This window comes from Danio rerio, chromosome 8, assembly GCF_049306965.1.
Source record: "Danio rerio strain Tuebingen ecotype United States chromosome 8, GRCz12tu, whole genome shotgun sequence".
Classification (NCBI taxonomy): domain Eukaryota; kingdom Metazoa; phylum Chordata; class Actinopteri; order Cypriniformes; family Danionidae; genus Danio; species Danio rerio.
The window spans coordinates 665,001-687,540 of record NC_133183.1 but is presented as its reverse complement, the minus strand read 5'-3'; the positions used below and the strand labels follow the sequence as shown (position 1 = coordinate 687,540).

The following is a 22,540-nucleotide window of genomic DNA, read 5'->3' as shown; positions in this document are numbered from 1 at the left end:
AAATCATTCTTAACATCACTTTTAAGAGCTAATGATGATGTTAAAGACATAATAGTAGCACATTTATTGAAACTAGGCAATCACAGATGAATAAATGTCTTTTAGTTGTATGAAATATTTACATTTTTCCTGGTTTTACAGACCCGTCTTTATTTGAACGCAATAGTGTCTGGCATGCTTTGCACAATGGAGACATGTTTATAAAAGTTATTTCCAAACTGAATTATTCTAATATAAGCTCTTCAGATCAAAAATTTAATTCTATAAGACACTAATTATTTTATTTTCAAAAACCCCCAAGGAGACTGAAGGAATAATACAGTTTGTGTTTAGGTGTTGACCCAGTATTTGTTGCTTCCCTGTGTCTTATATGTTTTTAATATTCATATTTTGTATGTTTCCTTATTGATTTAATTATTTATGGAGTGGGTTTTGCATTGTATAATGTTACTTGTTTTTTTCGGAGTTTTTAATGAATTCTGAATGTATATTTTATTGCTTATATTTTACTTTATTAGTAACGCCTTTTCGCTTTTGGCTAAATATTATTGAATGTTTTTTGCTTTTGGAATTTATTAATAAACTTAGTAACACTTTACAATAAAGTTCATTAGTTAATGCATTTACTAACATGAACAACACTTGTACAGCATTTATTAATCATAACTGAACATTTACTAATGCATTATTAACATTCAAGTCCATGCTTAACATTAGTTAATGCACCGTGAGTTGACATGAACTCACAATGATCTACTGTATTTTCATTAACTAACGTTAACTAACATGAACAAATACTGTAGTAAATGTATTGTTCATTGTTTGTTCATGTTAGTAAATGCATTAATTAACATTAACTAATGAACCTTATTGTAAAGCGTGACCATAATCTTTAGTTATGGAATCTTCCATTTGTTTGCTAAATTAATAATTAAATACTCCAGATAGATGCAACGTAGGAATCATTGCTCTATTTATTGAAGATTGTTTAATCCTTCATTTGTGATGCTGCCAGTTGATAAAAACAGTGCTGTTTTAAAACATCCAAATCATTCAGACAGTTAAGTAGAAGAAATCAGGATTTTTCCTAAGAAGCTTTTGTGTTAATGTTGATCAGACCTTTTCATCCTCCAGACGCCTGACATGTGGAGTTCCGCAAGGGTCTATTCTTGGACCTATTTTATTTATATATATATATATATATATATATATATATATATATATATATATATATATATATATATATATATATAATTTTTTTAAATATATATATATATATTTACCTTTAGGATCTATTTTTCGTAAATATGGGGTGGCTTTTCATTTTTATGCTGACGACACTCAGATTTATGTCCTTTTTAAAAGTAGTGATAAAAATGGCCTTGACTCCCTTATGAGATGTCTAGCCGGGGTTAAGACCGGGCTTTCTTCAAATTTTAAAAATTTCAATAAAGAAAAAACTGAGCTGTTCTGGTTTGGTGATCCTAACCCTCTGCATTTATTAGGTTTTGGTGAGCTTTCCACTTATCAAAAACCTGTTGTTAGAAACCTTGGGTTTGATTTCGACAGTGACCTGAAATTTAACAAACAAGTAAATTCAGTTGTTAAATTCAGTTTTTACCATCTACGACTCGTAGCAAAAGTGAAGTCATTTCTCTCTTTTAATGATCTTAAGTAGGTGATCCATGCTTTTATTTTGGGAAGACTTGACTACTGCAATTCTCTATATGTGTGTATTAGTCAAAATGTCCTGAATAGATTGCGATTAGTACAAAATGCAGCTGCGAGACTTCAGACAGGGACTCGCAAGTATGAGCACATATCTCCAGTTCTCTCCTCTCTGGGCTGGCTGCCTGTTAGGTCACGGATTGATTTAAAACGATTAATTTTTGCTTTTAAATCCTTAAATGATCTGGCACCACCGTACTTATCAGACCTGCAACATGTGTATAACCCTGGTAGGGCACTGAGGTCTTCTGATCAGTTTATTCTGATCCCGGTGGTCCCGGTGTAAGCGAAGTGGGGATCACGCTTTTGCTGTTATCGCCCTAAAACTCTGGAACGGGCTTCCACCCCACATCAGACACGCTCCAACTCTATCTGGTCTTAAAAAGCGTTTGAAACCATCTTTGTCCTCTAGCATTTGAGCCGTTTTAATGTTGAGGGGTTTGCCTTATGTTTTAATTGTTATCTATGTGATGTAGGTTTTGCTTTGTTTAGTATTGATTGTGTTCAGCACTTTGGGCAACGTTGTGTTGTAAAAATGTGCTGTATAAATAAACTAACTAACTAACTAACTAGGATTTACTTTTCTGTTTCATTGATTATATTTTATAAGCAATAAAATAATTGTAGGCCAGTTTGCAATGGCAATACTCCACTATTTAGAGCAAGGTAGAAGCCCAAAGCTATTCTGCTTAGGGCCCCCAAATGTACAGGACAGGCCCTTCTTGCCTAATTAACCTAATTACCCTAGTGAAGCCTTTAAATGTCACTTTAAGCTGAATACAAGTGTCTTGAAGAATATCTAGTCTAATATTATGTGCTGTAATCAAGGCAAAGAGAAACTAAATTAGTTATGAGTTATTAAAACTATTATGATTAGAAATTGGGGAAAAAGATAAAAGAATTTAAATATAACAGGAGGCCTAATAATTCTGACTTCAACTGTATATATATATATATATATATATATATATATATATATATATATATATATATATATATATATATATATATATATATATATAGTATAACCTGGTTCACCCTGAGCTGCCTGTAAGCACCGCTTTTACTGACAGACGGCGCAGTGAGAGCGTGACCGAAGGAGAAAGAGCTACAAACACTCCAGTCTTTGGTCTCTCTGGAAGTGCTGAGATCTCTGCATTTTATTAATTCTTTCCACCACGACATCAAAATAAAACAAGGGCCGAGTCCATAAATCAGCAGCACCTCATGAGGCAGGAGAGAGCAAACACGGCGTAGCATGAGAAACAGGCGTCCGCGAGACCCTCGAAACGCTCCGCTGAACATAAACACTGCAGCCGCCGCCGCATTTATTTGTGTCCGCGGCTCAAAGCCTGGCTGCGCTGCTGAAAGAGGCTGTTTGCGCAGCGATGGGTGGTCTCGCACTCCAAACCAACAGGACTCGAACCCGCCGCCGTCTTTATGGCTCCTCCAAGCACAATAATGAACACACGTCACAGCTTTGAAGAGCAGAGGGGTGGCGGGACGTCCTGAACAAGACACACACCCCACTGCATTTATCAGGAGACTGCAGCGGCTTTAACACTTATTTCTAGAAAGTTGAAGTTTACGTCATGCAATTACAACTTACAAACTACATTCAGAGTTAACCTTTCAAAATTCTGACATACGAACAAAATTTGGAATTTATGACTTTTGAAATTATGACTGAAAATTCTACATTCAAGTCTCGCAATACTGACTGTTTTTAATTCGACATTTGCATCTTGCAATTCTGACTAAATTCTTTGATTTACAAAAAAAAATTTTTTTTTTTATCTTTAAATGACCTTTTCCCAAAATTCTGAGCTTACATCTTCACAATTATGACTTTTTTTTCGACCTAAAAGCTTAAAAACTAAAAACTAAATTCTCAGTCACGAATCGCAATTCCAGTCTAAAAATTTAATTCAGAGTAACGAATCGCAATTCCGACCTAAAAAGTTAATTCTGAGTTAATATTTGACTTTAAATGACTTTTTCTCAAAATTTTGAGCTTACATCTTTGCAATTCTGACTTTTTTCGACTTAAAAACTAAAAAAGTAAAAAACTAAAAGCTAAAAACTAAATTCGGAGTTACGAATCTAATTTCCAATCTAAAAGCTAAATTCTGAGTAATGAATCACATTTCCGACCTAAAAGATAAATTCTGAGTTAAGAACAGCAATTCCGATCTAAAAACTGAATTCTGAGTTACAAATCGCAATTTCAATCTTAAAACTACATTCTGCGTAATTTTTTTTTTAACTTAAATAAATTTTTCTCAAAAATTTGAGCTTACATCTTCGCAATTCTGACTTTTTTCAACCTAAAAACTAAAAAAACTAAAATCTAAATTCGGAGTTTCAAATCGCAATTCCAATCTAAAAGCTAAATTCTAAGTTACGAATAGCAATTTCGATCTGAAAACTAAATTCAGAGTAATGAATCACAACTCCAATCTAACAACAAAACTCTGATTTATGAATTGCAATTCTGATTTAAAAATTAAATTCTAAGTTACGAATTGCAATTTCAACTTAAAAACTAAATAAGGAGTCACGAATCACAATTCCAGTCTAAACTTTAAAATCTGAGTTATGAATCGCAATTCCGACTTAAAAGATCAAGTTTACGTCTCGCAATTCTGACTTAAAAACAAAATCTTAAGTTTATGTCTCACAATTTTTGCTTCAAAACTATATTATACATTTAAGTCTCACAGTTTGAACCCTTTTTTCTCATAACTGAGTTTCACAATCTTTAGTTTACGTCTTGTAGTTCTGACTTAAAAGCTTTTTTCTGTTTCAGTTCTGTGCAGAAACACAATTCCCACTTAAAAACTAAATTTAAGTTTAGATTATTCAAAATTGTATAATTGTACGTCACACAATTCCTATATATTTCTCAAAATTCTGAGTTTACGATTCACAACTTTTTTTCTCAAAATTCTAAATTTACATCTTGCAATTTAAACTTTTTCTCAAAATTCTACATTTACGTCTCGCAATTTCTACTTATTTCTTAAAGTTCTGAGTTTGCCACTACAATTCGGAGTTTGAGTCTTGCCATTCCAACTAAAAAACTGAATTTTGAGTTTACTTCCCACAATTTCGATTTAACAATTTTCCGACTTGAATTTTTTCCTCAGAAGTTTAGTTTAGGTCCCCATATACCGGAAAAAAAAAGATTTCTGTAAAAATGTTGCAAACAATTTATATGAGTTGGACTTAAACCAAGAAAATACATTTAGTAATGTTCACCTTATTTTGTTTGTTTAAATTCAGCCTAAATAAATTGTTTACAACCAATAAAAATATGTAAATCCAAGAAATCATCTGTAAAGCATTTTATTTCAGACTTGAGATTTTAAATAATCAGAATTGCAAAACAAAAGGTCAAAATAACACGTCATTCTGTTGCAATGGTGTAAAATTAGTTTCATTCATTCATTTTCTTGTCGGCTTAGTCCCTTTATTAATCAGGGGTCGCCACAGCAGAATGAACCGCCAACTTATCCAGCACATGTTTTACGCAGCGGATGCCCTTCCAGCTGCAACCCATCTCTGGGAAACATCCATACACACTCATTCACACTTTAGCATACCCAATTCACCTCTACCACGTCTTTGGACGGTGGGGGAAATCGGAGCACACGGAGTAAAGAACGCAGGGAGAACATGCAAACTCCACACAGAAACGGAAACTGACCCAGCCAAGGCTCGAACCAGCAACCTTCTTGCTGTGAGGCGACAGCACTACCTACTGCGCCACTGCTTCACCTAAATTTGTTTCAGTACGTGCCTATTTGTACAGCAATCAGTGTAAATCTGTGTGTGTGTGTGTGTGTGTGTGTGTGTGTGTGTGTGTGTGTGTGTGTGTGTGTGTGTGTGTGTGTGTGTGTGAGTCACCTGTACTGCACCAGCATCATGTTCTGCTCTCCACAGTGACGTGCGCAGCGGATATACCGCATCCAGCTGGACTTACTGGGCTCGTTCCCGTCAATAAAGTGCTGTAGCGTTCCCTCCTGATCATAAATCTGCAGGAGAAACATTTCACAACACCGTCAGAAGAGTTGCAGAGCTCAGCATACAGGACATACTGCAATATCATTTCACTCAAACATTCACGATTCACTAAATGATTCATGATTGAGAAAATGATTCACAAAATGATTCACAAAACCATTCATGATTCACTAAATGATTCACTCAGGCATATTCAAACACACACACACACACACACACTCACATACACAAACACCCGCACACTCTTACACACAACCACACACTCTCTCTCATACACACACACACACTGACCTGCTGGCCCGATTACAGCAGCACTGAGGAGAGACCAGCACTCAGACGCTTTATCACACTCTCACCCACACACACACACCTCAGGGCCAGAGGTGAGAGCGCTGGTATCACAGCAGATGCATTTACACACACTGATCAGATCACCAACACACACACACATTGCTGCTCTTCATATTCACGCACACACTGCACTGACAGAAACACTGCAGGAGTAACACAATACACACACACTCGCTTTTACTGCAGGAACTTCACACACACACAAGGCTCCGCATGTTCTGAGTCAATGCTTACAGGTTTCCAGCATTCTTCAAAACGTCTTCTGTAGTGTTCAACAGAAGAAAGAAACTCAACAAGATTGAAACAAGTAAAGAGGGAGTAAATGATGACAGAATTGACACTTCTGGGTTATTGAGTGTTGGGTTATTCAGAAGAAGCGTGGGGTTATTTCTGACACTCCTGAGTTCAGATCCTTAAGAGGAGGAAACGTGTAAAGTAGAGGCTTAAAGTCAGACGAGCTTCATAAACACACAGACTAAACACTCTCAAAATAACTGGAGGAGACTCACCAACACACACACACACACACACATACACACACAAGAGCTGAAAACATAAGTGTTTAAGACCTGATTTTCACAACATGCACACAGAGAGAGAAAGACACACACACACATACACTCAGAAACACATACAACCACCGGCCACTTTATTAGGTACACCTATTCAACTGCTTGTTAACGCAAATGTCTAATCAGCCAATCACATGGCAGCAGCTCACTGCATTTAGGCATGTAGACATGGTCAAGAGGATCTGCTGCAGGTCAAAGCGAGCATCAGAATGGGGAAGAAAGGGGATTTAAGTGACTTTGAACGTGGCATGGTTGTTGCTGTCAGACGGGCTGCTCTGAGTATTTCAGAAACTGCTGATCTACTGGGATTTTCACAACCATCTCTAGGGTTTACAGAGAATGTTCCAACAAAGAGGAAATATCCAGTGAGCGGCAGTTCTGTGGGCGCAAACGCCTTGTTGATGAGGTCAGAGGAGAATGGCCAGACTGGTTCCAGCTGATAGAAAGGCAACAGTAACTCAAATAAGCACTCGCTACAACCGAGCTCTGCAGAAGAACACACACACACACACACACAGTGTTCTTTGTTCAACAAGAGAACAAAAAACACAATAGTTATTATGGCAGCAGCCATGAGCGTGACATCATCATCATCATCATCATCATCCTCATCATCATCATCATATTCACAGTATTATTCCGTCACACAGTGTTGAGTAAAAGCATCACTGCAATAACACAGAAATATGAGCCATGCTGATGCTATAAATACAGCTGAAGACACAGTTACTCACCCTCCTGTTAACCATTCATTCTCCTACAAATAATTCACAAGTGTTGTTTAATCTCATTTCAAGAGTTCCCACTTAGATATGCTTGGCATTTATAGCAGGTTTGGCATGCTGTCCCAGGAGAGAACCCTGAGCTCGGAGATATTTGAGCCCAGGGCTCCCGCCCGGTCTACAAGCAAATCAGGGGATCCGTAATCAGGTAGGTCTCGATCGCTCCCCCTTTAGAAGGGGAGAAAAAGGAGGAGATGGGATGAAAAGGGGGATTCTGCCAAAAAGAAGATAGAGCAATGAGGAGAAAGTGATCCGTTTATATTAAGCTAGGATCATTCTGATTGGATTATTCCTGATTACGGATGAGTGTCCAGCAGTGCACAAATATATCACATGCTCCTCTCGAAATTAGTTTGTGAAACTTCACTTCTAATCATAATAGTGTTAATAACTCATCTCTAATAACTGATTTATTTTCTCTTTGCCATGATGACAGCACATAATATTAGTCTAAACCAGGGGTTTTCAAAGTGTGAGGTGCGCCTCCCCTGGGGGGCGCCAGAGCATGTCAGGGGAGGCGCGGAAAAAATATTATATGATAAAAATATAATTATTACGTTTAATTATTATATGATTTTTTTATAATTTTTAAACGTTTTAAGTAAACAAAGCTAAAAAAAAATAATACGTTAAAAATAAGAAAACCTTTTTTACCCAGAAGGCCATAGCTGTGAATTCGTTTCTGTTTGGCAAGCCCACCAATACAGGTATATGCCTGCTAATCATGCTGCTAATGCAATGAATCGGTTTCTGAGACCCCCGATTCAAAGCTTTCAAGTTCAGGGCTTAAACCCAAAAGACGACGATATGATGGTCAGTATTTGAGTTTAGGATTTACGTGGACAGGACCAGCTGATGAACCACGACCTTTAAGTGTGGTTTTTCAAGATATTTTGGCTAATGACAGCATGAGACCCGCTAAACTTCGGCGACACCTTGAAACCAAGCATGATGAGGTAGCAAGAAATCCTCCAGAATTTGTGTGTGTGTGTGTGTGTGTGTGTGTGTGTGTGTGTGTGTGTGTGTGTGTGTGTGTGTGTGTGTGTGTGTGTGTGTGCGTGCGTGTCCGTGCGTGCATGTTTGGGAGGAGGGGGGCGCCAATGGATAAGTTGTGTCAAAAGGGAGGCCCACTGTCTTAGACTTTGAAAAACCCTGGTCTAGATATTCTTCAAGACACTAGTGTTCAGCTTAAAGTGACATGTAAAGGCTTCACTAGGGTAATTAGGGTAAAGTTAGGGTAATTAGGCAAGTCATTGTATAACAGTGGTTTGTTCTGGAGATAATCCAACACTAATACTGCTGAAGGGGGCGAATAATATTGACCTTAACATGGCTTTAAAACTATTAAAAACTGCTTTTATTATAGCCGAAATAAAACAAATCAGAGTCTCTCCAGAAGAACAAATATTAGAGGAAACACTGTCAACAATTCCTGAATCTGTTCAACATCATTTGGGGAATATCTGTGTTTCTCTGCGTTTCTGTCTTGATTTTTGATCATAATATCAAACTGGAGGAGCACATGCCTGCTAATATAATGATGGAAAAAGGCAGCTGGAATATTTAAGATGTTTTGGGGGATTTTAGCTTTTTAATTTAGTGTTAGTTGTGTCACATTTGATTAATTTATGCATTTAGGTTTAAATGATAATGTCTGTAATAATCGTGTCTTTGAGGGTCACTTTCTAAATATTACTTCTTAAATAAATAATGTTACACTCTAATAATTTCCAAGTGATAAGTTGAGGCTGGAAGGACATCCACTGTGTAAAACGTGCTGGAATAGTTGGCGGTTCATTCCGCTGTGATTAATAAAGGGACTAAGCTAAAAAAGCTAAAAATGAATGAATGGATAATAATACTTTTTACTAATTATTTTCTTTTCTTTGCTATATCTCCATTCTGAAGGTTTTTACAGAGTGATGTGTTCATAATATAATATACTGCATTTGATATAATAAAGGAGTTGGTGTTTCTATGTGGAGTTTGCATGTTCTCCCCGTGTTGGTGTGGGTTTTCTCCTGGTGCTCCGGTTTCCCCCACAGTCCAAACACATGCGCTATAGGGGAACTGATCAACTAAATGGAGTATATGCCGAAGCATGCTAATAGGACTTTTAATTTGCCAGTAACCTGGGTTAAGCACTTCAGGTAAATTGTTTGCCATTGCAAAAATGGCGTGTTTAAGGTCTGTTTTCTTTATAAATCAGCAATCTCCACTGGATGAGGGATATCCGATATAAAGTGGGTCTCAGATTGTACAGAAGCAACGCAATACATTACATTTCCCCCACCATCTCTTTCAAATATGAGCATTTATTTTACCCCAGTATATTCAATGGAGCTTCTGCGCTAGCCTGCTGATTCTTACAGGCGCGTGCGAGTAAACGGCTTTTTGTCTCGTTTTACGCTTGAGCAACTAAATGAATGCCAAAGTCTATTTAACTGATTGTATTTTAGTTCCATTACAACATCGATGCTGTAAAAGGAACCGTATAAAATGGAAAAAACTTACAATAACAGCTCACCGGACGTTTATCAGCATGGGAACAACACTAGCTCAGCATATACCCTATTAGCCGTATTGTATGAGTGTGTGTGTATGTGTGTGTGTGTGTGTGTGTGTGTGTGTGTGTGTGTGTGTGTGTGTGTGTGTGTGTGAATGAGTGTGTATTGGTGTTTTCCCCAGTACTGGGTTGGAGCTGGAAGGGCATCCACTATGTAAAACATATGCTGGAATAGTTGGCGGTTCATTCCACCGTGGCGACCTCTGAAATAGAGACTAAGCCGAAGGAAAATAAACGAATGAACATTTATTTCTAACTATTTCATTTCCTATCTTTATTCTGAAGGTTTTTACAGGGGGAGATGCTCTTAATATAATTCATTTGATATAATATAATATGCAACATTTTATTCTGCTAAAATTGTTCGTACTTAGGCTAAAACAGATCACCTCTGACAAAAAAACAATTAGCCTGACTTTAGTGCATGTGTGCAAATTTGTGCATATTTAATCACTAATGTCTAGGGTCAGACGGAATCTGCAGATATTTTTTGCTATTTTGTAAAAAAAAAAATTTAAAAAAATCTGCGAATTTATGCAAAATTATTTTATTATTATTAAAAATTAACATATTAACATATCCATGCAAAATAATCTGCCAGTCAGGATGCGTAAAGTTAATTTATTTCAAAACGAAAGCTAAATTATTGTACTCACTTCACTCTAGAGATCTAATCCCGCTCCCGCCTCCTACCGCCAGGTTTTAGCCAGAACCCGACCACTCCCGCTTAGATTCAGCATTTGTTGTCCCGCTGCCGGACCCGCCCCGTTTTATACCCGCTGCGCCCGATCCCGTTAAATAGCGGAGGGAGAACAAAACTGAAAACCACCCAGCTATACAGAGTCCAGACAGCCTATAACAAGCTGTCTGTATAAACACACACACATAAGCACCAAGCACACACACACCGACACACACACACACACACACACACACACACACACACACACACACACACAGCAACAAACAAGCTAAACACAGCATCGTGCTGTTTCATTAACACACATACAGTACATGCGCGTGCTTGCTCGCTTGGGAGTCGGGAGCGATATTTCTAGACGGCCCGCTCCCGTCCCAAATTAAACCCGTTACCGACCGCTCCAGCGCTTTATTTGGAAATTTGCAGAGTGCAGAACTTTACTTCACTCCCAGAATATTGCCTATTTTAAAAAAACACACCTAGTTTCGACATATTATTTCTAAAAACAAGACAATATTATTTGCTTGTCCATAAAATGATTTTTTAGATATTTGAACTAAATACAAGACAAGAGAGCAAAAACACTTTACTCATAGATTTTTTGTCTTGTTTTTAGTAAAAATATTTGAAAACTAAAATAGATCCCTCTATACCAGCTCTTTGTGTTAAGTGTCATACAGAGCTTGGAACATACTTTCATTGTTTCTGGAAGTGCAAACTCATTTCAAGATTCTGGAACTTTGTTGCGTATGAAATTAGTACAATTTTTAAGATCAAATTAAAAAAAGATCCTGGTCTTTTTCTTTTGAGACTCCCTTCTAAAACACAAGCAATGTCATTGACCCTTGACACTAAAGGTTATAAATTGTTAGATAAATTGCTACTTGAAAGAAAATGCACCCTTATTAGATGGATAAAAAACACTCCCCCCACTGTGACACAATGGTACAGAGAGATTTTCGCGGTTTTGCCCCATGAGAGGCTTTCAGCTGTGCTTAATGACAACATACAAAGTTTTCAAAATATATGGTTTCCTTTTATAGATCACTTGCCTTCACATGTGAGGGAAATAGTTTTGTGTGTTCATTAGGTTTTTGTTTTGTAGAGGAGGGTTGTCAGAGAATGGTCTTTTGTTTTTTGTTTGTTATTTTTGTTGTTGTTTTTTTATCTTCTTTTGTTCTGTTCTAAGGTTCTTTTTTTCAAATGACATGTCCATATTATTAGGAATGTGCTGTGATGAGGAAAATATATATTTAGTTTTGTGTGCCTTTCCAGGGACTATATGACTAATTGGTTGCCAATATTGATACTTATAGATAGTATGACGTTTCCCTTTTTCCTTTTTTTTTCCCCTTACCTCCATATATCTGCTGGCTTGTTTTTAAGGATTACTACAATTCCTACAATTCTTTGCACATTTTTGTAAAACTTGCCTTAGATTATGTCTGTAAAAGCACATTGTACAATTTTTTGAAAACCTTAAATAAACATGTTTAACTTGGAAAAAAAAAAAATATTTGAAAACTCTTGCATCTTTGCAAAATAATGATGTTTCTGCTTTAAAACGATAAGGCAGATCACTGGACTTGTTTTAAAGAAAAACTGAAAACAAAACAACATTTCCAACTCGTCCAGAAAATGCTTCTTGATTTAATAATTCACATAAGTGCACTATAAAAACAAGACATAAACCCATAGGACACACACGCATTTATTGCAGCGTGTCCAATTGAGCGCAGTAAAACCGCACAGGTACAGGTGTTTACCGTATGAATGTGCCATTATTTTCTCGCCATCCTGACACTCACTCTAACACCAGACTCTATTTATTGCGGCAGATATTTGCTCTGGACACCAGGACCGTGAAACACCAGCAAGCAGAACGATTCCCGAGATTTACAGCGGCCGAATATGTCTGATAATGAGAGACGTGTGTACAGTATTCAGCAGAAGAGCATTCCCCAATAATCCCACAGCTTAACCGAACCCACAGACTCAAATACAGCCAGAAAATAAACAGCAGGACAAGAAAAAAACATCCTTCACCTCTATTTACATCCCCGCGTGATCTACAGCCTCTATATATACAGTACAGTACAGTACAGTATACTGCATATATGGCTGATTCTAGAACTGTCTCTAGATTTGGTGTCTCCAACATTAAAGGTAAATAAAATAAAGATTTTTATACGTCAGTCTTAAAGGAGACTTATTATGCTGCTTTTTACAGCATCCCAAAGTAGAGCCTACAGGCCAAAGTTGGCCCATTGTAACCTTTGATTTTGTCCACCATCCCATCTGAGATTGATAGAGAGGGTTGGTGCAATGCCTTCAACAGAGACCGTCATTTCTAATTTGACTTAACTTTTGTTTGTTTTATTTCACTACAAAAAAGCAAACTGAAATTAAATGTTTCAATGAAATATAAATGAATCCAGGGGCGGACTGGCCATCTGGCAATTCTGGCAAATGCCAGAAGGGCCGGACCAATTTTTAAATGTGGGCCGGTACGTTTTTTTCAATATATATATATATATATATATATATATATATATATATATATATATATATTTTACATTTACATTTACATTTAGTCATTTAGCAGACGCTTTTATCCAAAGCGACTTACAAATGAGGACAAGGAAGCAATTTACACAACTAAGAGCAACAATGAATAAGTGCTGTAGGCGAGTTTCAGGTGTGTAAAGTCTAAGAAGGGAAGTGTTAGTAGTTTTTTTTTTTTTTGTACAGTTAGTGTGATATTCAAAGAGGCAATTGCAGATTAGGAAGTGAAGTGGAGACTAAATAATTGAGTTTTTAGTCGTTTCTTGAAAATAGCGAGTGACTCTGCTGTTCTGATGCAGTTAGGGAGTTCATTCCACCAACTGGGCAGATTGAGCGTGAGCGTTCGCGAAAGTGATTTTTTCCCTCTTTGGGATGGAACCACGAGGCGACGTTCATTCACAGAACGCAAGTTTCTGGAGGGCACATAGATCTGCAGAAGTGAGTGCAGATAAGAAGGTGCTAGGCCAGAAGTCACTTTGTAGGCAAACATCAGAGTTTTGAATTTGATGCGAGCAGCAACTGGCAGCCAGTGCAAACGGATGAGCAGCGGAGTGACATGTGCTCGTTTACGTTCATTGAAGACAACTCGTGCTGCTGCATTCAGGAGCAGCTGAAGAGGCTTGATAGAGTTAGCTGGAAGCCCGGCTAGTAGAGAGTTGCAGTAATCCAGTTTGGAGAGAACAAGAGCTTGAACAAGGAGTTGAGCTGCATGTTCAGATAAGAAGGGTCGAACCTTTCTGATGTTATAGAGTGCAAATCTGCACGATCGAGCAGTTCTAGAGATGTGGTCAGAGAAGTTTAGTTGGTCATCAATCGTTACTCCAAGGCTTTTCACCATTTTGGATGCAGTAATGGTTGCCCCGTCCATCTGGATTGAAAAGTTATGGTGTAGAGTCGGGTTGGCAGAAACTACAAGCATTTCCGTTTTTGCGAGGTTCAGCTGAAGATGATGATCTTTCATCCAGTGTGAAATATCCAACAGGCAGGCTGAGATACGAGCTGGAACCGAGGGATCATCAGGATGAAAAGAGAGGTTTTTGCGATATATATATATATATATATATATATATATATATATATATATATATATATATATATATATATATATATATATATATATATATAAATTTTTTTTTTACAGTTAGTGTGATATTCAAAGAGGCAATTGCAGATTAGGAAGTGAAGTGGAGACTAAATAGTAGAGTTTTTAGTCGTTTCTTGAAAGTAGCGAGTGACTCTGCTGTTCTGATGCAGTTAGGGAGTTCATTCCACCAACTGGGCAGATTGAGCGTGAGCGTTCGCGAAAGTGATTTTTTTAATATATATATATATTTTTTTTTTTTTTTTTTATTGTTTTTACATGCAGGCAGCTTTTATCTCTTGCTAGATGTGATATTATGATGATGATAATAAAAAATAATAATAATAATAATAAATGTTAAGCAATTTGCCCAATCGGCGACGGCCGCCTGTTTTCAAGATGGGCCGACCCAATCCGAGGTTACCCGGATGGAATCAAAATCTGGCAAGAATGTCATATTATATTAATATATCATATCATATTAATGTCATATTTCACCATCTGTACACCAAAATAAATTGTGAATGTGTGTGTCCGTGGGTGGAGCTGTGTCGGTGTGGAAATATGGGCTGATGTGGCTACAGTGCCAGGGCTAAATTTGGGTCCCAGTCCGCCCCTGAATGAATCTGAGTTTTTAAAATTGAAATATTGTAACTGACAACTAGAGGACTACGCAGAAGACATCAGCGAGCAAAACTAGCATAAGTCCATTCTGTTAGGTTGTTTTCACTTGACGTCATTCAGGAGGGCAGGAAGGGATTCTTCTAAACAGCGCAATCAGAACTTCAACATCTTTTATGTTGTTTATAATTGTTTAAATCGGCCAAAATAAGAAATGCTGAGCAGCTTTTATAGACTTCCAAAAGTTTTAGCTTATAAAGGGGGAAAGTTCAAGAAACTGGCTGAAAAACGAAAGAAAAGGCGACGTAATTTACGTTAATTCAATACATCCATGTGTACAAACTATTTTAAACATGATAATTTGTTAGACAGCACCAATAACGCTTATATACAGGCCTAGCTATGTGTATTGCATGTTAATGTGTCATGTGAAGTTTTACAAACTGAAGCTGTGGTCACACTAGAATATGTGTGTGTGAAATTCTGTCATGCGGCGCTGTGAAAAGAGGCGGGATTTAACAAGCTTATTAGACATTTTAAAAAGCTCGCGATTGCTCCATGTTTTAAATTTCTGTCCAAAGAGCTCATGTTTTGATCCTCGACTGGTCTCACGCAGTCAAGTGATGCGATTTCTCAGGTCAGAGTTCACCAAGCTTGAACTATGCACCGCAGCAACCTGCGAAACTTAACGCATGACCTTGCGTTTCCGGTCTGACGCATTCGTGTGCGTATGAATGGAAGTCTATGGGAGGAAAAGCCCAGTGTGACCGCAGCTTAATTTGGGGAGGAGCAGGTGATATGATTGACTGCAGCTGGCCACCTATCTACTTTCATTAGTTAGCCAATCAGATTATTCCAAACTCACAATAAGTAGCCTAGCTAGATCTACTGCCTTATCTTCGTTTTCTGAAGAATCCGGGGTCGCCACAGCGGAATGAACTGCCGACTAATCCAGTAAGACTTAATCGTAGACTTATCCAGTAATATATATATATATATATATATACACAGTTGAAGACAGAATTATTCGCCCCGTTTATTTATCTTTTTCCCCAATTTCTGTTTAACGCAGAGCAGATTCTCTTCAGCACATTTCTAATCATAATAGTGTTAATAACTCATCTCTAATCACTGATTTATTTTCTCTTTGTCATGATGACAGTAAATAATATTAGACTAGATATTCTTCAAGACACTTCTATACAGCTTAAAGTGACATTTAATGGCTTCACTAGGGTAATTAGGGTAACTAGGCAGGTTAGGGTAATTAGGCAAGTTATTGTATAATGATGGTTTGTTCTGTGTAGACTATCGAGAACAAATATGGCTTAAAGGGGCTAATAATATTGATCTTAAAATAGTGTTTAAAAAATTAAAAACTGCTTTTATTCTAGCCGAAATAAAACAAATAAGACTTTCTCCAGAAGAACAAATATTATCAGACATACTGTGAACATTTCCTGAACCTGTTCAACATCATTTGGGAAATATCTAAAAAAGAAAAGAAAAAAAAAATCAAAGGGGGTGAATAGTTCTGACTTCAAATGTGTGTGTGTGTGTGTGTGTGTGTGTGTGTGTGTGTGTGTGTGTGTGTGTGTGTGTGTGTGTGTGTGTGTGTGTGTGTGTGTGTGTGTGTGTGTGTGTGTGTGTGTGTGTGTGTGTGTGTGTGTGTGTGTGTGTGTATATCGTCACCTTGGATTTAAAGGTTCGCTCTGCGTTCTGAATGGTTTTGAAATATTGAGCTGTTTTTGCATTCCATAGCAAACAGTATGTGTGTAACATTTGTTACATTTAAAAGTCAAAAAATGTAAACAACGTATAAAAAAACATCCCATAATGTAAATAACTCAATTTTGACAAAAATGTCAGATAGAACCTTATAATTCTAAGGTGACTATATATATATATATAGTGTATATATATATATATATATATTACACTATATATATATGTATATATATATATATATATATATATATATATATATATATATATATATATATATATATATATATATATATACACACACAATGTTTTAGTTAATATAAAGCTATGTTTTTTACTTAATTTGAATATTATTATCTAAAGTAGGAAATTACCCATGGTAACTATATTTACCTTCGGCCCACTGGCCTTAATAAAGTTTGGTTTTTGGCCCTTTGTAAGAAAAAGTTTGGCTTGCTTTTGTCTGGTTTCTAGTCCAAATATGTAAATATTCTGAAATCATATAATATTTTTCAGCTGAAGATGATGTTTTGTTTTTCAGAAATAATGAATGAATGAAGCAAGATTTTCCTTAAAACAAGATAAATAATCTGTAAATGTGGTAAGCAAAATTATTTATTTCAAAGTGAAAACAAAATTATTCATTCATTCCGATTATTTTGCTTGCTTCTTCATCTTAAGCTTGAAAATGTTATATGATTTCAGAGTATGCAAATATTAGTAGTTGGAACCAGAAGTCTACATACACTGTACAGTATAAAAAGGCACATTAATATATATTTTTTAAAGTCAGCTGTTAATGTGACTAAACTTTTCCTCTTTTAGGTAAGTGAGGATGATCATGTGTTTCTGTTCTGTTAACAGCAGAATAATGAGAGAGAGATTTGTATTGAGGAATGGTTCTAACTCTTCTTGAAAGTCAAGTTTACACACAATCAGATTATTCTGCCTCTGGAAAAGCTCAGATGATGATGTCAGGGTTTTGGAGGTTTCTGATTGGCTAATGGACAACATTTGAGTTAATGTGAGGCACAACTGTAGAATAGTGTTGAAGGAAAAGCTCAAACACACTGCTTCCTTGTGTGACAACATGGAGAATCAACAAGCCAGAATCAACAACAAAGCCAGATTACCATTAGCTGAATGACACTGGGGAAAGACTGATGTGTGGAGACATGTCCTGTGCTCTGATGGAGCTAAGATTGAACTGTTTGGCCATAATGAGCAGTGTTACATCTGGAGGACAAAGAGGAAAGCGCACAAGCCTAGAACACCATCCCAACTGTGCAGTATGGGGGCGGCAGCGTCATGTTGTGGGGCTGTTCTGCTGCAGGAGGGACTGGTCCACTTCACAGCATAGATGGCATCATGAAGACAGAACATTATGGAGGAATACTGAAGCAAAATCTCAACACATCAGCCAGACTTGGCCACAAATGGCTCTTCCAAACAGACCATGACCCTAAACACACTGCCAAATGAGTTCAAATGTGCTTTAAGGACAGCAGAGGGAATGTTTTGGAGTGGCCATCACAAAGCCCTGATCTCAATCCTATAGAACATTTGTGGGCAGAGCTGAAAAAGCTTGTGCGAGCAGGACAGCCTACAATTCTGACTCAGTTACAGCAATTCTGTCAGGAGGAATGGACCAAAACTCCTGCAAACTATTGTGAGAAGCTTGTGGATGGAGACCCAAAACATCTGACCAAAGTTATACAGTTTAAAAGCAAAGCTAAAAAATACCAAGGAAATGTGTGTGAACGTCTGACTGTCTAGAAATTAATAAAACATTCTCAATAAAATTCTCTGATTATTCTGGCATTTAGCAAATGGTAATCCAGACAGACCTAAAATAGTAAACGTTTAGTATCATTTACCATCAGACACTTAAAAAAATTATCATGTTCTTTTTTTAAGAGATTATGTACACTCCTGCTTTCAACTGTATTTAGACTATAACCAGACAAAAGCATGTTGTGTAGTGTTAATCTGTACACTCAAAGTCAGCTCTTCATCCTCCGCGCTGCTCGATAACTAGAATAATAATGAAGAGAGCGTGTGTATGATGAAGCTCTGGCAATCATCATCATGATCCTGCGTGTGTGTTTTTAAGCCACTATATTTGAATTGTGTCAATTAAAGAAGCAGCAGATGAGCTATCAGTGTTATTCGCTCCTAATTGAGCAAATAAATGGCCGGAGCGAGACGTTTAACCCGCCGGAGCTCCATCCATCAGCCGTATGACAGCAGGAGCCGTAAAAACACTGTCAATAAAAGGTCACCAGAGCCAGACAGTCTTAATCAAACCCTGAATCGGTGCGCTGTGCGGTCTGTTTGGCTAATATTAAACTAATAGATGATCTAACAGGGGAAATATTAATCCGCCGAGCTACCGAGCGCCAGCCAAATCCAGCCTGTGATTCATGTGCCATTAGCGGTGATTTCTGACACACTCCAGAGAGTCACTCTACAGCTGCTATTTTCAGTTCACAGCAGATCTGCCTCAAATGTTTGTGTTTTACACTTCATGAGCACGATAAGAAGCATACAGCCCTTCTTTCTGCGCTCACGTTCCCCTGTGTGCACTTTAATCCACAGACCGTTCTTACTGTCCAAACTGACGTCACGCTGAAGCACAAACCAGTACAGACAACAGCCTAGAATTCACTTCGTGCCAAAAATCACAAGCTTTGAGCATGCATATATTTAGAAAACCCCGAGCTGTCATGTAGAGAGCATCCAGAAGAAGTCAACACACATTACCATGCTCTGCATTCAAATTAAACACAGCTGAAAAATATAAATAAGTTCAACTTTATGTATTTTTTTAGAAAATGTCACTGTAATGACATCAAACACTCGTGTAGATATCAAAAAGTTTAACTTTGTGCATATCTGTGCATGCATAGTTTTAGGAAATGATACTGTAATGACACTAAACTGTCCTGAACAGAATCCAGAAGTGAACACACACTTGCACACTTTGCATTTTTAAATTAAATCCATGTAAAAAATATATAAATAAGTTCAACGTTATGCATATCTGTGCATGCATATTTTTTAGAAAATGCCTCTATAATGATATTAAACTGTCCTGAACAGAATCCAGAAGTGGACACACACTACTACACTTTACATTTAAATTAAATGCATGTGAAAAATAAAAATAAGTTCAACTTTATGCATATCTGTGCATGCATATTTTTAGAAAACGCCCCAAAATGACATTAAATTGTCCTGAATAGAATCCAGAAGATGTGAACAAACTTACACACTTGTATGTAAATGAAATGCATGAAAAATATCTGTGCATGCATATATTTAGAGAACATATAAATTAAACGCATGTAAAAATACAAAGAAAGCTCAGCGCTATGCATATCTGTGCCTGCAAATATTCAGAAAATGCTACTGTATTGAAATTAATTGTCCTGAACAGTTTCCAGAAGTGAACACACACTTATTTAACACTAAATGCAGGTAAAAATATAAATAAGTTCAACTTTATGCATATCTGTGCATGCATATGTTTATAAAATGCCCCTATAATGACAATAAACGGTCCTGAACAGAATCCACAAGCGAACACAAACTTACACACTATGTATTTCGATGAAATACATGTAAAAATACAAAGAAAGCTCAGTGTTATGCATATCTTTGTATGCAAATATTTAGAAAATGCTACTGTAATGAAATTAACAGTCCTGAACAGTTTCCAGAAGTGAACACATTTAAACTAAATGCAGGTGAAAATATAAATAAGTTCAATTTTATGCATATCTGTGCATGCATATGTTTATAAAATGCCCCTATAATGACATTAAACTTTCCTGAACAGAATTCAGAAGTGAACACACACTAACACACTTTGCATTTAAATTAAATGCATGAAAAATACAAAGAAAGCTCAGCGTTATGCGTATCTGTGCATGCAACTATTTAGAGAATGCTATTGTAATGAAATTAAACTGTCCTGAATAGAATCCAGAGAACGTGAACAAACTTACACACTTTGCATTTAAATGAAATGCATGAAAATTATGTGTGCATGTATATCTTTAGAGAACGCCACTGTAATGAAATCACACACTCCAGTAGAGCATCCTGAAGTGAACACACACTAACACACTATTTATTTTGATGAAATGCATGTAAAAATACAAAGAAAGCTCAGCGTTATGCATATCTGTGCATGCAAATATTTAGAAAATGCTACTGTAATGAAATTAACAGTCCTGAAAAGAATCCAGAAGTGAACACACACAAACACACACTTTGCATTTATATTAAATGCATGGAAAATACAAAAAGTTCAGCTTTATGTATATTTGTGCATGCATACATTTAGAAAATGCCACTGTAATGTCATCAAACTCTCCTGTAGAGCATCCAGAAGTGAACACACAATTAGATGCATGTAAAAATACAAATGAAAATTTAGCCCCATGCGTATCTGTGCATGCAAATATTTAGAAAACGTCATTGCAATGACTTCAAACTGTCCTGTAGAGCATCGAGAAAAACTAAACACGCACTGGCATTTAAATTAAAATGAAATGCATATGAAAAATATGAAAAGTTCAGCTTTTTGCATATCTGCGCATGCATATATGTATAGAAAACACCACTGTAATGACATCAAACTCTCCTGTAAAGCATCCATAATTGAACACACACTAACACACTACACATTTAAATGAAATGCATGTAAAAATACAAAGAATTCAGAAGAATTCTTAATCTGTATCTGTGCATGCATATATTTAGAGAACAATGCCGTGATTACATTAAACCCTCCTATAGGACAGAGCAACAAGAAGTGAACACACACACTTGCATTAAAATTTCAATTTACTGTTACGCAATTAAGTAACGCAGGCTGTTTTAAGTCAGTTTAACATAATATGAGTTCAACGGACTCATAAGGTTAATTTGATTCAGCTTAAAAAATTTAAGCAGGCTTTTCTTACAGTGCACCAACACACTTTGCATTTCAATTAAATGCATTTGATAGAAAGAATTTGGCTTCGTCTGTATCAGTGCATGCAAATATTTAGAGAACACCACTGTAAGAACATTAAACTCTCCTGTAGAGCATCCAGAAGTGAACACACACACTGTAAAAAAAAAACTGTGTGATCAATTAGTCCTGACAGCATGTGTTTAAGGTCATTGAAACTTATTAAACTAAGTCAGTCATGTTCTAACATAATTTTAACCAGGATTTTCTTACAATGCACTAAAACACTGTGCATTTCAATGAAATGCATGTGAAAAACACAAATAATTCAGCTTCATCGATATCTGTGCATGCAAATATTTAGAAAAAGAAGAAGTGAACACTTCAGAAGAAGTGAACACACACTTGCGTTTAAATTTCAGTTAAATGCATGTCAAATATATGAAAAAGTTCAGCTTTATGCATATCTGTGCATGCAAATGTTCAGAAAATTTAACACACACTAACACACTATGCATTTAAAATAAATGCATGTGAAAAATATAAAGGACTCAGCTTTATATATGTCTGTGAATGCAAATATTTAGAGAACACCACTGTACGAACATTAAACTCTCCTGTAGAGCATCCAGAAGTGAACACACACACTGTAAAAAAACTGTATGATCAATTAGTCCTGACAGCATGTGTTTTAGGTCATGAAACTTTTTTGAAATTAATATTATTAAAATTAAATTAAATTAAATTAAATTAAATTAAATTAAATTAAATTAAATTAAATTAAATTAAATTAAATTAAATTAAATTAATTTAATTTAATTTAATTTAATTTAATTTAATCATGTTTTAACTTAATTTTA

General features: G+C 36.4%; 1 protein-coding gene across 3 annotated transcripts in view; it reads right to left on the bottom strand.

Moving 5' to 3' along the window:
- The window catches only part of prdm6 (PR domain containing 6), a 67,290-nt gene that overhangs the window by 32,426 nt on the left and 12,324 nt on the right, over positions 1 to 22,540 (bottom strand). For all 3 annotated transcript variants that reach the window (XM_073909983.1, XM_073909984.1, XM_073909985.1), the window contains exon 4: positions 5,638 to 5,765. In XM_073909983.1, the coding sequence (XP_073766084.1) occupies positions 5,638 to 5,765 (128 nt within the window). The remainder of the gene's footprint in view (positions 1 to 5,637; positions 5,766 to 22,540) is intronic.